Here is a 14494-nt window from a genome sequence, read left to right on the forward strand (position 1 = left end):
CAAAACTTCGTTTAAAATATATTATTATATCTGTTTTGCCTAAGATAAGGATATGACTATATTTTTTAATCAGAGATTGTGGTCTCAGAAACGCACGATAAACCTTACTTAATTAAATGTAGTGAATGCCTAACAAAAGGCTATCGTAAGGATATAAATACTTTTTCTATTAGTAACTTGTACTGTATTTCTGATTAAATCGACCAAAAAATGGTCACGAAAGTTATCATCGAGGATTGAGTCCCTAAAACTACACCCATAAACAACATTGTTCCGAAAACATTATCAACCAAAACAAGAGTACGAATTTGAATAACAAAATGTACGATAAAGCTTTTTTGTAAACTTTGTTAAATGTTGCATTGCTTAAAAATTTGAGACCAATGTATAATAATCATTGTGTTTTCTAATTTAACAAACGAAAAGAGAATATGGTCCTGATGCTAGCTATTCTGATTAGGGTTTCTATATATGCTGTAAAATTTAGTTGGAAATAGTATGAATTAGAGCGTATACAGACCCTGAAATATTAACGAAGGTTGGCCTTATGCAACAACATTCTTTGTTACTTAAACTTGTTTTGAGCACATAAGAAATGTCTTATGCACAACTTAATCTTTCTTAATATCATAATGAAGAAAATAAACAAATGAACATAAAATATCTTACTAATTATAAATGCGAATGTTTAGATGGATGGATGTTTGTTTGAAGGTATCTCCGGAACGGCTAAATGGATCTTATTAAGTTCTTTTTTAATTCCGCGCGGAAGGAGTCACGGGCGACAGCTAGTCAAGAATAACGCAAAAAATATATGAACACTGATAACATGCAGAATTTCTCTAGATGAAAACTGCTCGTAAAATGAGGCGCAATAGTACAATTGTCAGATGCCGTTAGGACAGTTAAGAACGTCCTGATTCGGTGTCAAAAACATCGTGGGAGCGATGAAGTAGGCTTGTTGCGACTGACAAAAGAAGCATTTGTTTAGTGTCGCCTTTAGTTATTGTGTCTTCGATAAGTAATTGGGATTTCGGTCTAGCCGCAGCTGCGAGGTTCAGCGGGGGCGGTACAGCGCTGCGCCGCGATCCGCGATGGTAACAACTTTAGTCGCCTCGCCCGCGGCAGCCCGCGCGCACGTCGCGTTTTGTTCGCATTCATTCGCGTCGCTCTGCGATAACGTTACCCATTTAAATCAAACGTAATCCCGCGTACTCCATTCACATCAACGAACTTGTGCTTTGTACAATTCAATATACATCGACAGTTTCAAACGTGTAATAGGTCGATAGGCCGGTTTTTGTATCCGCTGCGACCATATGATTCGCATCTGACTGTGCGTTCATCTCAGATATCGATAAAAGTTTTGCGGATCAACTGAAAGTGCAGCGGTAAAAGGATAATTAGGTCATAAGTGAAGAAAAAGTGCTAAACGATAGCCCCAATTCGAGGATTACTTTATCGGAGATGTGATTGTTGACGTTGTGATTATCGTACTAGTGGCGATATCGGGATAGTGCGATGGCTGGTGCAAGTGAGGAAGGTGTGTCTGTAGAGGAGACGGCATCTCCTGCCGCGGAGGGCCGCAAGCGAGGTTTAAGCGGGTCAATGTCGCTCAGGACCCGCAAACTTGGAAGGCGCCTTTCGCGCAGTATGTCCATTGTTGCGCTCAAATTACCAGAAAAGGCGCAAAGTATAACTCGTTCATCATCCAAGCTAATGAAATCTGGTAGCCGTGATAAGAAGAACAGATCCTTTGAGCTTTCGATAATACTACCAGACAAGACGCAAAAACAGGTAATTAATGTTTATTAATTAAGAAACGCAAGTACATACTTAAAAATACATCAATGGCAAATGATAACAAAAACAATCAACCAATCAACAATCAACAGATGACAGATGAGTTGATAAAACAATTTTCAATTGTGTGTAACATCGCGAATGTTTTTATTATGAGTAGTTAGGTACGCTAGTATTATTAAATATGCTAGTTATATTTGCAAATAAATCGTAGTTACGAAGGCCAGTCATCTCGGTGGTCACGCTAAAAATTTTATATGGTACATAATAAACTTTTGGACACGTTATTGTTATACTATATCCGTTGTCGAATCTTGTATAGGCGTGTCACATTCATTCAGTCACCGTGGTAATGTTTTGATACTGTTTACAGTCGACACTGGATTAGGTGCTGCTTTTGTGTGTTCTTCATCACGTTTATATTACTTCTAACAAAAACACAACAAAAACATTTTACGACTACTTAGCGATTTCATTACATCTCTCCAACATAGTTTGCTCACTGTGAAACAAGGTTTGAAACTGTCCAATTTAGTCCAATGACTATGAAATTATGATTTGGATACATAATTTTTTATATGCTTGAAGATGTACTATCTTTCAGTTATGAAAGAAATTCATTATTCAATTTAGTGATTTTTATCGTAAAGGATGTATCTAGGGTTAATACAACTCTATTTCCAGAATATTAGTTTCGCTTTTAATATTATAGTAATAATTACAATTTTAAAATATTTGTAGAGACTTGCGATTTATGAATTCACTGCATGTAAAAGGTTTCGTTGGAGTTAGGCGCTACGCGTGCGATGTGCTATGTATCGCATGCAAATGTTTGGCTAGTCATTGCAATTTTATCGGACGTTTCTCTGCTGTGTCACGTCGGTTACTCTGCGGATTTCTCCATTCAATGAGGTGCGCCTCTGTACAGTTGGCCATTGTTTACGTTTGTTATTGCCGGCATATCGCGCGTTCTTTATAACTATATTGTCTGTCAGTTTCAGCAGCCCATTTATTTAATAACGATCTTTTGATCATATTACGTTAATGATTCATATTCTTATTCATAATAGTCACAAGGCATTTAAAATAACAGTCTCATGTATCGTGAGTTTATTATTTACTTATAATGTTTCTTTTGCGGAATATTTTAGATTTTAGTTATAATTCATCTATATATATAAAAGAAAGTTGTGTTAGTTACACCATTTATAACTCAAGAACGGTTGAATCGATTTGACTGAAAATTGGTGGGCAGGTAGCTTAGAACCAGTAAACGGACATAGGATAATTTTTACCCCGTTTTCTATTTTTTATTCCGCGCGGACGGAGTCGTGGGTAAAAGCTAGTTATAGATAAAAGGCAGTAAGCAGTTTACAAACTGGCCATTATAGGAACAGAGACATAAAAAATCTGTATTTAAATTGAAGGCGCTAAGATGTCACAATGACGCTTTAAAGTCATTTGTCGCCGTCATGCCTTGTACATAAAGGTCAGGGTTAAGCTTAGAAGTTTTTTAAACGTCACTTCCTTAAAAAAATATAAAACAGTATTTGGATATTTATCACCTAAATACAATAACCTCAATAGGTACAGTGGAAACTGGATAAGCGAGAAATCTCTATAAGCGAGATATAACCTTTTGTCATCTCACTGACTATCCTTGAAAAAAAATCTAATATAACAGTGTGGTTAAGTGAGAACAAAATTATAGAAATTAATATTAAGACAAATTAAATGATCATTTAATGATCTAATTTTTGAAGGTTATCAAATTATTTTTACTTTTACGTTGTTAATTAAACAACAAAATAATAATATGCCATTGAATATTTCACTTTGTATAGGTTGTAATATCAAAAGTAATGTTGTATTAAATGAATACTTACGTAGAAATATACCTATATATAATATAATATACCTATATAATATATATAGGTATCGTTTTTTATGTGTAATAGAAAATTATTTCTTTACTTTATTATTACGAATTAGGAACTCAACAATTTGCTAATTATAAAACGTAATTGATAGATAATTACACTTACAAAAGTTAAACGTTAAATTTGCAAAAGCAGTAAGGCAAAAATAATGTGTCAGTTGGAAGTCGTTTAAATTTCTAATAATGCAGTCTTTTATGATTTATATGCAACAATGAAGTCTGTTATAAATTTTACAAAAAAAAAAAAACATTCAATAAAATGCAAGATTTCTGCAAGATTTCTTTACGATTGCATTTATTGCAACAGTCTTGTTAGAAGATAAACTAAATGTCTGTCGACAACGTTAATACATCGAGTTCATGTCTTTATGCGCAATTTCCTGATTTTGAAAAAAACGTGTCACATCAAGTGGGCGTTCTTCCTTATTGTCGTTGTATTTGTACTAGTATACGTTTTTTGACATATATTTGCGGTTCAAGGTTAGCCTGCACGCTATGCAATGGCCTACCCCCGTATCCCTTTAAGCCCCGGTACACCTAAAATTATGTTCTGCACAGCGACTCATGCGATGCACCGAGCCGCCAAAATATTTGAAAAGATGTATACTATATATATTGATTCGTTTTTTACCGTGAGCTTCCATTGACAAACATGTGTACAAAAACTGCTACTAATCATTAGATAATTTGTTAATTAATTGTTATCTCTAATTAAATTAAATAAGTTCGGTGTAATTTGCTGATTACTTTAAAGAGAATTATTACTTGATATTATTGCAATATAAATAATTAAGGAGCAAGCTTAGCGTAAGATTTAATGACGTTGATTTAGGCATGCACAGAACCTTACCGAAATAAAATTGAATAGTTTAAGAATAGTTTTCATGAGGAATATGCGTCTATTTTCTATGAGATCTTGATATGTCGTCATTAATTAAATTGAATTAAAGATAATTCCAGTCAAGGTCGTAGGTTTTATCGATCGCTCTAACGAGACAGTGTTGTCATATTTTAACGCACAATTGGCCGACCTCTAAATCGCAAATTCTATTTCTCTGTTACGGTATTTTATTATTTCAACCTCAATAATTCACCCCGATGGACATTTATTTTTGTATGCAGTTAACATCGACCCGAATCTTGTTTATAAATATGGAATCAGACACGAAAATTTAATTAAATCGACTACTCGATTGATCATGACGTGAAAACATTTTTGATTAAAAAAACAAAAGAAAAACCGCATATTAATCTGTCTTAACCAAACGATAGTATTTACTCATCGATAGCTGTGAGACTTGAATTAATTGATAAGCTATTGTTGTCATCATTAATTAGCCTGTGTCAGTCTACTTCTGAAAATAGGCCTTCACAAATGCCTTCCACAGTGTGTAGACGATCAGTCACTGGATGTAGAAAGAGGAGGACTGCATACTGTTATTATTATGTAACGTAAAATATCCGTAAGAATCTTCGGAACGTCCTGCAAATATTTGATGTAAGAATCCCAAGGTTCTATGTACTGAAGCAGCTAACGAACCGATTGCAAGTGAAAGTGATGTCGCAATCGGTACTTAGTTAACTTGGCGCGTGTGAGAAACGTTTGCGGAGCCAACTCTATTTCTAAACTCTGCTATACATATATATAAATTATAGTGCGAAACTATGTAAAAAGAAGATATAATTTTGTTGATTGCATCACCTAAGTCGCCAAATTCGTCGTCATCAGATGTGTCCCCACCGAGGGGCTCGGAACCTACTCAATTCAGGTGTGCGTCAGGCACGCTGGCTTTTTTCTTCGCAGATATCTTGTTGCATGATGTTTTCCTTCACCGAATTATTAAAACAGAATTCAAGGGGAAAAGGTCGTGATAGTGTTCAACGCATCGCGTTAATTTACTGTGAGGTTGATTGTAATACATTATGTATTTAGGCATTTATGACTACTGTTGACTTTAAAATGGTCGAAATAAACATTTTGAAAATAGATTTATAACCTGAATAGAATACTAGAGGAAAGGCTTCTGTTGCTTTTTTTAATTGCTGTAACGGAATTGTGTAGTTAGCCGAATTTCACAAGGCTGCAATCAATGTAACGGTGGGTTATAAAATATTTGATACATTAACTTCGTTTACGTACAGATATATCCAAAAACTATTACCTCTGATTCGACGTAGTAGTATTAAAATATTTGGCACAATGCTACTATATTTACCCTAACAAATTGTAATTAAAAATTGCTTTGAAATATATGATAAAACTTATATATTCAATTTGTTTCGTTGTATCTATTGATCGACGATAGGTTTGTTAAACTTAAATTTACGCATTTGTGCATTGTTATTTAGTTTCAAAAAACAGTTCTATGTTGGAACATACAAAGATGTTCACTCTTTCATTGACTATTACAACTGTGTTATAGTTTTTTTCAAATATCTTGATGGCCCAAGGTATTAGCATGATGCGCAGTGCTCCATCTAAAATTGTGTTTTTCACAGCGACTCGCGCGAATTTAAGAGCCGTCAAAATATCTGAAAACTACTGCACCTCATCCTGTTAATCCTAAGTAGGGATCGATTCCTATCAAAATTACATAATCGACTTCAAACCAAGTTTAAAATAAACATGATCTCACCTTGGTTTTTTTTCACTAAACACTATTCATGTGACATGCATGTGATACATAGGTATTCTGTTCTAGTTAATATCGATGGAAAATTAAAACTTCCTAGGTTAACGCAAAAAAATAGACTAGACGAGAGCGAAATGTCAAGAACTCGTCACGTTTAGCGAGAACATTGAGACTTACATGTGAGACTCTCATCTCAAATCATCAAAAAATCATCATGCAAAGTTCATGAAAATTTTGTGGTTATGAGATTTTCTCCCTCGCCCTTGCGCACATTTTTGTTTTAATTCCTAATCACTCATGTGACATGTTTGGTGTTTGAAATAGGTGTGATAGTATATGTTTTGAGTGGTGTCTACTAGGTGTTTGTAAACATAACACCATTGTAATTGGACGGGTGCCATTTCCATTGATATACGACGGTCGACAAATATGTACGTACATGTTTACTATTTATAGTTTGTTCAACAACGGATAAAAGTACTTTCTCATAACGTCATCATAAATATTAATAATGACTTGCGTAATTACGAAGAAATGTATTAGTTCTTAATTAAGATGCTTAGTTATTAGATCATTCGAAGTTTAGCCGAAGTAGGCGTTGTAAAATTTTTTTGTTAAAATCTGGTGTTTATCGGGCTGTAAACTTTTCCAACACTTTAATAAAATATTATTCGTATCAACGTATCTTTAACAGCAGTGTAGTCACATATTTACATTCGAACTTATACAATGTAAACAACAAAAATACAATATGTATTTAGTGAAGTTTCTATAAAGCTAAAAAAATTTTGGCATAAAATTGGCACAACACAAACATTTCGTACACTAAGTACACACGTCTCTCAGATAAGCATATTCTTAACATATCAATTATATAAAATCTTTTATATCTTCAGATGTTTATAATCCAGAAATTGATTAGTGAACTAACTTTCTTTATCGACCATAACACTTAATATGTTCAAGTGTTTGTAGCGATAAAATCAATCATTACCATTGTCAATTATTTTCCAAACAAATATAAACACGAAATATATAATAGTATGTGAATAATGCAGTTTTGAACTAGAACAAGTGATCGAGTCTAGTCGAGGTCCCAGTACTGTGACTATCACTTTTGCATCAGGAACCGGTCCTAGGCCGTACCAGCGGTATCGCCGTACTGGTCATCGTTCATTGGAATTTTTTGCTAAAGGATCAAGATAGTTCAGCTCGAGATCGACCAGTTTTTTATTCAACATTCTGCATGTGTGTGCATCTTCTCTCAGTCACTGAGATTTTCAACATTATTGCGTTTTAAAAATCAGAGTATTTTGTGTCGGAACAATCGTATCGAGTAGATTTTGGTAGGAAATGATGATATAATTTTTTTAAAAATTATATTGTAGATAATTAATTAGCACAATTGATTTGTTTAATTATTTGTCTAACTTCTGAATAATCATCTGTTAAAGATAATGTAATTTAAATATAGATAACAATAGATAATCAATATTTTTATCTTTAAACAAGTTTTACATCAATTATTTTTTAATTGATAATTTCTAGATCTTTACTTGTAATACGTTGTGTTGTTAAAATATACTTATGTTTATAAATTTCCTGAAATAATAGACGGTAAATCATTGAAGTTAAGAGAATTGTAACAATAACAAAACAATATTAGTGAATCATTGTAATTTAGAGGAAGGAAATAAAATTTCTAGTTATATAAAATTTTATGCAACATTATTAGTAAAGAATACATCGTATTAATTAAAAATAATGTTGCATAACATTTATACATTTATTTATTGGACGTGGGCACTAATTAACTTAAATAATCAAAACTATGTTACCATAACCTATTCAATGCAATAAAAATTAGTCGCCTATCTCCAATCGTTGCATTTGAAGTTTGTCGTGTTGTAAATGTGGGCGTATATGATAATAGATATAAATAAAATACATCGGATAATGTTACTGTAATATGATGAATGTAATTTGAATACATGCTTATCGACAACAACAACATAACTCACGCTTGTAACCCAGACAATCTTGATGAATTTGGCATGGTTGTAGAACATAGCGGATAGAGTCGCGGGCGACAGCTAGTAGATATTATAAAAAACGAAAAGATATGTAATAAAATAATAGAAATCTGCTGCTTTAATTCATTATTATCTTAATTCCACAAAAGATTTTGATCATATACTAAAATATGTTTCTTAATTAAAAAAATGTTTAAAGTTACCAATCCACTCTCATTCATCTACTTTCTACGCCCAAAGCCAAATGGTTAAACAAATTGAAATGGCTCAAGGTCGTTACGATAAGCTGCTCTCGAAATCTATCAAGTCTTTTCATTGTTTCTCGGTATTAAAGTCACACACTGAAGTTGATCTTAAAACTTTTGACCTTGGAATCAATATATAGAATAATATAAGTAAAAGATTCAACATGTGGACGTAACCGTATGAGATGGTCAAGAAGAGAGGTCGCGACTCTAGGAATAAGGAAACGCAGGGAGGGAAAGAGAGAGAGAGAGAGAGACAGAGAGAGAGCGGGAGAGAGAACGAAGGAGAGAGAGAGAGAGGGAATACCAATTTTTAGTTTACCGGCAGTACTAATAAAAGATTCTAAATACCCACAAGAAGTCAAACCAATATTATAATTAATGTATTCGTTTTTAATTCGACTTATCAGAAAAATAAACAAAAATCCTAAGATCTACTATTTGAAATCTAAAGTATTATCAAATGTTATTGACAATATTTAAACATTCACAAAACGATATGTAAATAACAAGGCAATGTATTGATAAAAACGAGTTTCTGGTTTCGTCCAACCTCCATTGACATAAACAACGGACCTTCGACTGTGCAATGAACCGTACCTAACTGCCTTTGTCGTCACTAGCCTCCATGCTACTTGTAAATATAATGCCTAAATGTATATGCCACCGACTGTTAACGAACTTCGCCAATTTGTTCAGTTGGTTGTTCAGACCAAGCTATTAACTGTCAAAAAATTGTCACATTTTGTCATGTCAATTATGTTCATGTATATAACAAAAAAATTAGTCATTAGATCATTTAATAGAATTCATCATTTAAAGTATGTTATGTTAAATGTTACTAATATTATAAATGTAAATGTTTGGATGGATGGATGTTTGTTTGAAGGTATCTCCCGAACGGCTTAACGGATCTTGACGAAATTTGGCAGGGATGTAGAGCATAGTCTGGAAGAACACATAGGCTACTAATATTTTTTTGAATTCCGCGCGGACGGAGTCGCGGGCGACAGCTAGTTAATTATAAAAGTCAATCTGATGATGGATAGCGTGAGGTGATTAGCAAATCATGCGGCATTGCCGTTTGGTCTGCCAAGCGGGACGGTTACGTTATTCTGCAATACAAGTTTTTAAGCCATTTTTATACAAACTGTAATTTAAAATTCTCATTATTCGTTTTGATATTGGTTGATTGTATAATAGTAATGTTTGAAAATGACAACACTGAAATGAGCATAATTATTTTTGTTAAACATTACGTATAAAATTTTACTTTGTAATTATCTTTAAGTCGTCTATCCACTTAATTAATGATCGGTTTCTATTTATATAATGGCTAAAACTTCAGGAATCAAAACGAAACATACTTGATATTATTACCTAATGAAGTTGCGTGACAAAATGTAAGTACAGTTACTGGTATGATGCAAATATAATAAGTACACATTTACTTTTTGATTGCTCTCAGAAGTCATCTAATCATCGATTTCCAAAGCTACACATCACAACCTTTGTTTCCTTTCATTCTCTTTCAAAAGAACTACATCTCCAAAGTAGGTTTAGTTTTTAAACTACTGGATGTTGGTGTACATTAGCGGCATTCTATCACTAGGTGTCGACCGCGACTCCGTCCGTGCGAAATTAAGAAAAAACTTAATAGGTAGCCTATTTGTTCGCAGGCTATGTCCTACATCAGTGCTAAACTTCATCAAGATCCGTTGAGACGTTAAGGAGATACCTTCTAACAAACATCCATCCAAATTCGTAGTTATTAGTAAGATTACTTTCATTGTACTGTAAAAAGTATACAGGGTGGGGTTGCCAAGAATAACCATCTATTATCCATCGTAATGGAAACTCTTTGATGATAATTGAATCGTGAAATCGATGTTATACATCGATTCTCAAGGACAGAATCTTCTAGACAGTTTACATTTTCTCATATCAGATATTGTTGAGCTGGTCTTTATTTTAAAGATTCTAATTTGACTGTGGGATATCACTTAAATTAAACCGGCGTTAATGCTACGTATAAACTTAAACGTCAAAGTTTGATAAAAAGTTGCCACTAATGTCATAACTTTTAGGTTTGAATGAGCCAGAGTGTGCAGCAGTGATATATTTTTTATATTATAATTTGTCAAACGAGCAAGCGGCCACTTGAATTCGCCGAAATAGCGAGCCGACCGCTACCCTTGGACATCTACAATTGCAGATGCCTTGCCTACTTTTAATTAACGGAGGAGGAAACGCACAGTAAAAGGATATTTCGCTTTCCAATTCTTTCTCTCCTCCGCCAAACTGTCAATTACCATCAGCTGTCCAGTTAAGAAAGCTGCCAGAATACAATATAGCTGTAGAAAAACAGTCCGTCGAAACGATAATTGGAGGCTATAGATGGCTTCATATACATGTATGCTTACGATATGCTACGATTTGTCTGTGAAACGGTGAAGGAAATGCCTAAATGTCTAATGATCTTAAAATTTGAGGCTAACCAATCTAACATATGGCTATCGAACGTTAAATGTTTATATTTTTTTTTGCTGTACATACTTTTACGCACACTTTAAATTTCGTAAAGATTTATGAGTTTCGCACAATTTTATGCCGATGATAATGTAAATAAATCGAGCAAGCGTTTAGCTTGGTGGATTTATTTTTGTCTTATAAATGAAGAATAGCTACATACATTTTAAATGTACTTGTACGTAATCTTTTATAGCTAAAACAATGGATACATCGACAAATACAGAGTATCTTACATTATATTTTTTAAATTCTATATTTTATGTTATAATATTTTGGAGTGTCTGCTTTAAATGTTCCATAACCTATTACTATTCAGTAGGTTCCCTTTTATCTTTCTCGTCAAATCGTTGTAAAACATTTAGACTGGAGCTACATCTAAAAAGATAGTCAATTCTTGTCAAAGTATCGTAAAAATATTCCATGGTACGAAGGTTGCAATCTCTGTCGACACTAAATGAGTTAAGATTATATGAAAACATAAAATTAACCTTATGTAAGTAATGACACTCTTACGGGACAGGTTTGACAAGACGAAAATTGAAAGCGGCGTTTTTAGGTCATTCGAGTAATAGTCCCGAATTCCAAATTACTTTTTACTTTTTCAAAACCCAAATGTTGACGCTTTGGAACCGCCACAAATGTGTTACTAATCAACTATGTGTCAAGTTGACATGTGAAAGGTATAAAGTGAAACGATTTATTTTTGTCAAATTCTTCGTTTTCATATAAACGATTAAAGAAACAGTTTACCGGACGTGTGTTGTATAGTTGACCTGGAAATGTTCTGTTGGAATACTTTATTACATTTGCGTTTACAGATATAAATTACTAGTTTCTATAACCTGGTCTCGTCTTTATTAATATTGCACAATATTTAAAATAATGCTCTTTCTACGAAAGTAATTTTGTAATGCTTAAAGAAATTGTTTAATACTGAGGAAACTTGAATAAATAATTCCAAACATTGAAATATTGAGATTAATATTGTCTTTACGTATCAAAGTATACACATGTACCGATTTGAAAGCGATTTGAAATGAATCTTTGAACGTACAATCAAAAACTTATTTGATTTGTGTATGTTTCAAGTCAATGAATTCAGACTTAAAAATCAGTAAACAAATGTTCTTGGCCGTAACTGAGTTTGGGCATTTGCATAATGGAATAGCCTGTGAGTGCAATATGGTCAATGAACAAGGTCGTGAACATTAAGAATTGGGCCAGGGGAACAATTACTACGATTTAACATCCTTACATGAAAGAGCAGCGTCTAATTAATTTGGAGTTTTAATTAGATACGTGTTGATGGAATTAAGTAGCGGTTGAAACTTTTACGACTTTAATAACAAAGAAAATGTTAACAATTTTATTGAAATCATAAAAATAAAAACATAGAAAAAAAAGTTCGCGACAAAAAGTTTTGGTATTTAACTATTTTATATTTTAAATACAACCTATGCTCTATAAAAATCCGTCGAATCATACGCTTGAAAGATTAAAGGTATTATTTTTTCCTCTCGTTCCCCTCACAATCGATGTGGTGTTCATTAGGGGAGAGACAATAACGTCCCAGCTCCCTCGACCCAGTAACGACCAGTCTAATTGCAGGAAAGTTGCCAACGCCAGCCGCAACTCCCGACTTTTCCAGCTTTGATAATGACGACGTGCGACTCATTAAAATTATTTTTACTCAGTTCTTTTGTTATTTTTGTCTTTGTTTTTTTTCTAGTCAGTGCTTATTTGTAAGAGTTTTTTCTTCGATAGCTTTATAATTTTGGTGGCTAAAATCTTCATCTAAAATGTACATATATTGGAATGCGTTATTTCTATTTTAAGGAACTTTTGTCTGTTTACGTATTAGATGTGAACTACTGATCTAATTTGGTAGAAATATTGTACGCAAAAACATTGAATTGAAAACAGTAGCATTTTTGTTTGATTTATTTTAATTTTTGTTGTATTTTGACAGTGGTTTTGTGACTTTTTTAAACTTATATGTGTCTTTAAAATTATATGTATATCAAATGTGGAAGAAATTACCATTTTGTATGTAATTTTCGATTGTCAGTAGTCGTTCACTTTTCACGTCATTCTGTGACCAACTTCATACTTTCTAGTGGCTATTCTTGTTTAGTATAGGTTTATGAGAAAATAAATGTTCGTGTATGGATTATGTGTTATTTTATTTACTTTCTAAACAAAATCGCTTTTCAGTTACGCTATGTATACAATTCGGTATGAAAAAATACCAAATTCGATTTAATAGTACTAAATCGATTTTAATAATTATTAAAAAATAACAAGTTTAAAGGTTACGAACAATACATATAGGTTATATTACGTTAACGTATAATACTAAAATGACCCAACATAAATGATAGGTAAGTAACATTATGTTAATTCCCACTAACGAAACAATTGTATAAAACATATCGTCAACTCCGTCGCTCTCTTTGAACAAAACAGAGACGACAATATGTTTCAATGCAAGTTATGAACTCAATGATGTTATTCTCATTATATAAGTTACGAAAAAGCAATCACCAACGGTAATAGCAGATGATTTTTTTCCTCGCTTTAGGTATAACTGGCAGTAGGTCGATACGGCCAATAAGTTGCGAAAAGAAAACATAACTGTAACAGTATGTTCAGTTGCCAGTGTACGCCATCTGACCTCAATTACTTAAAACCTTTTCCGTAAATACTAAGCATGAATTCTGTTTTATTTTTTTATTTTTCACTAGTTATAATTTCTAATGTGATTATATGAAGAATTAAATGTACACTATAAGTATTTCTTCGACGTTTTAAGGCTTCTGTAAAGTCGTTTTAAACTTTATATAGGTAGTATTATGTTTTTGAATGAATTGTATGCTTTACTTATAATTCTTGATTATTTACCATTGGTTTCTGAGACCATAATCTCTGTATAAAACATATCGCCGTCCCCGTCATGATCTTTGAAAAACAGGATAACAGTATCTTTTAAACGAAGATTTTTATCTCAGAAACCAACCATTAATGCGCTTTTTAAATCCTGAAAACGTTTCAGTATTTTTAATCTTACTAATATTATAAATGCGAATGTTTAGATGGATGGATGTTTGTTATAAGGTATCTCCGGAACTGCTTCATGGATTTGAAAATTGGTATAGATGTAGAACACAGTCTGGAAGAACACATAGGCTACTAATTAAGTTGTTTTTTTAATTCCGCGCGGACGGAGTTGCGAAAGCTAGTTTTACCATAATTATGTTATATTTACTTCGTCAATTATGTTCTATAGATTTTTGAATCTGGATAAGGTAC

The 14494-nt window shown here is 32.9% G+C and overlaps 1 protein-coding gene across 1 annotated transcript in view; it reads left to right on the forward strand.

The window, feature by feature from the left end:
* Positions 1-1113: 1113 nt before the first annotated feature.
* The window catches only part of LOC106712159, a 121810-nt gene continuing 108429 nt past the window's right edge, over positions 1114-14494 (forward strand). The window contains exon 1 of the mRNA XM_014504620.2: positions 1114-1797. Within this exon, the coding sequence (XP_014360106.2) occupies positions 1522-1797 (276 nt within the window). The 5' untranslated portion in view covers positions 1114-1521. The remainder of the gene's footprint in view (positions 1798-14494) is intronic.

The sequence above is a fragment of the Papilio machaon genome, chromosome 15 (assembly GCF_912999745.1).
Source record: "Papilio machaon chromosome 15, ilPapMach1.1, whole genome shotgun sequence".
Classification (NCBI taxonomy): Eukaryota; Metazoa; Arthropoda; class Insecta; order Lepidoptera; family Papilionidae; genus Papilio; species Papilio machaon.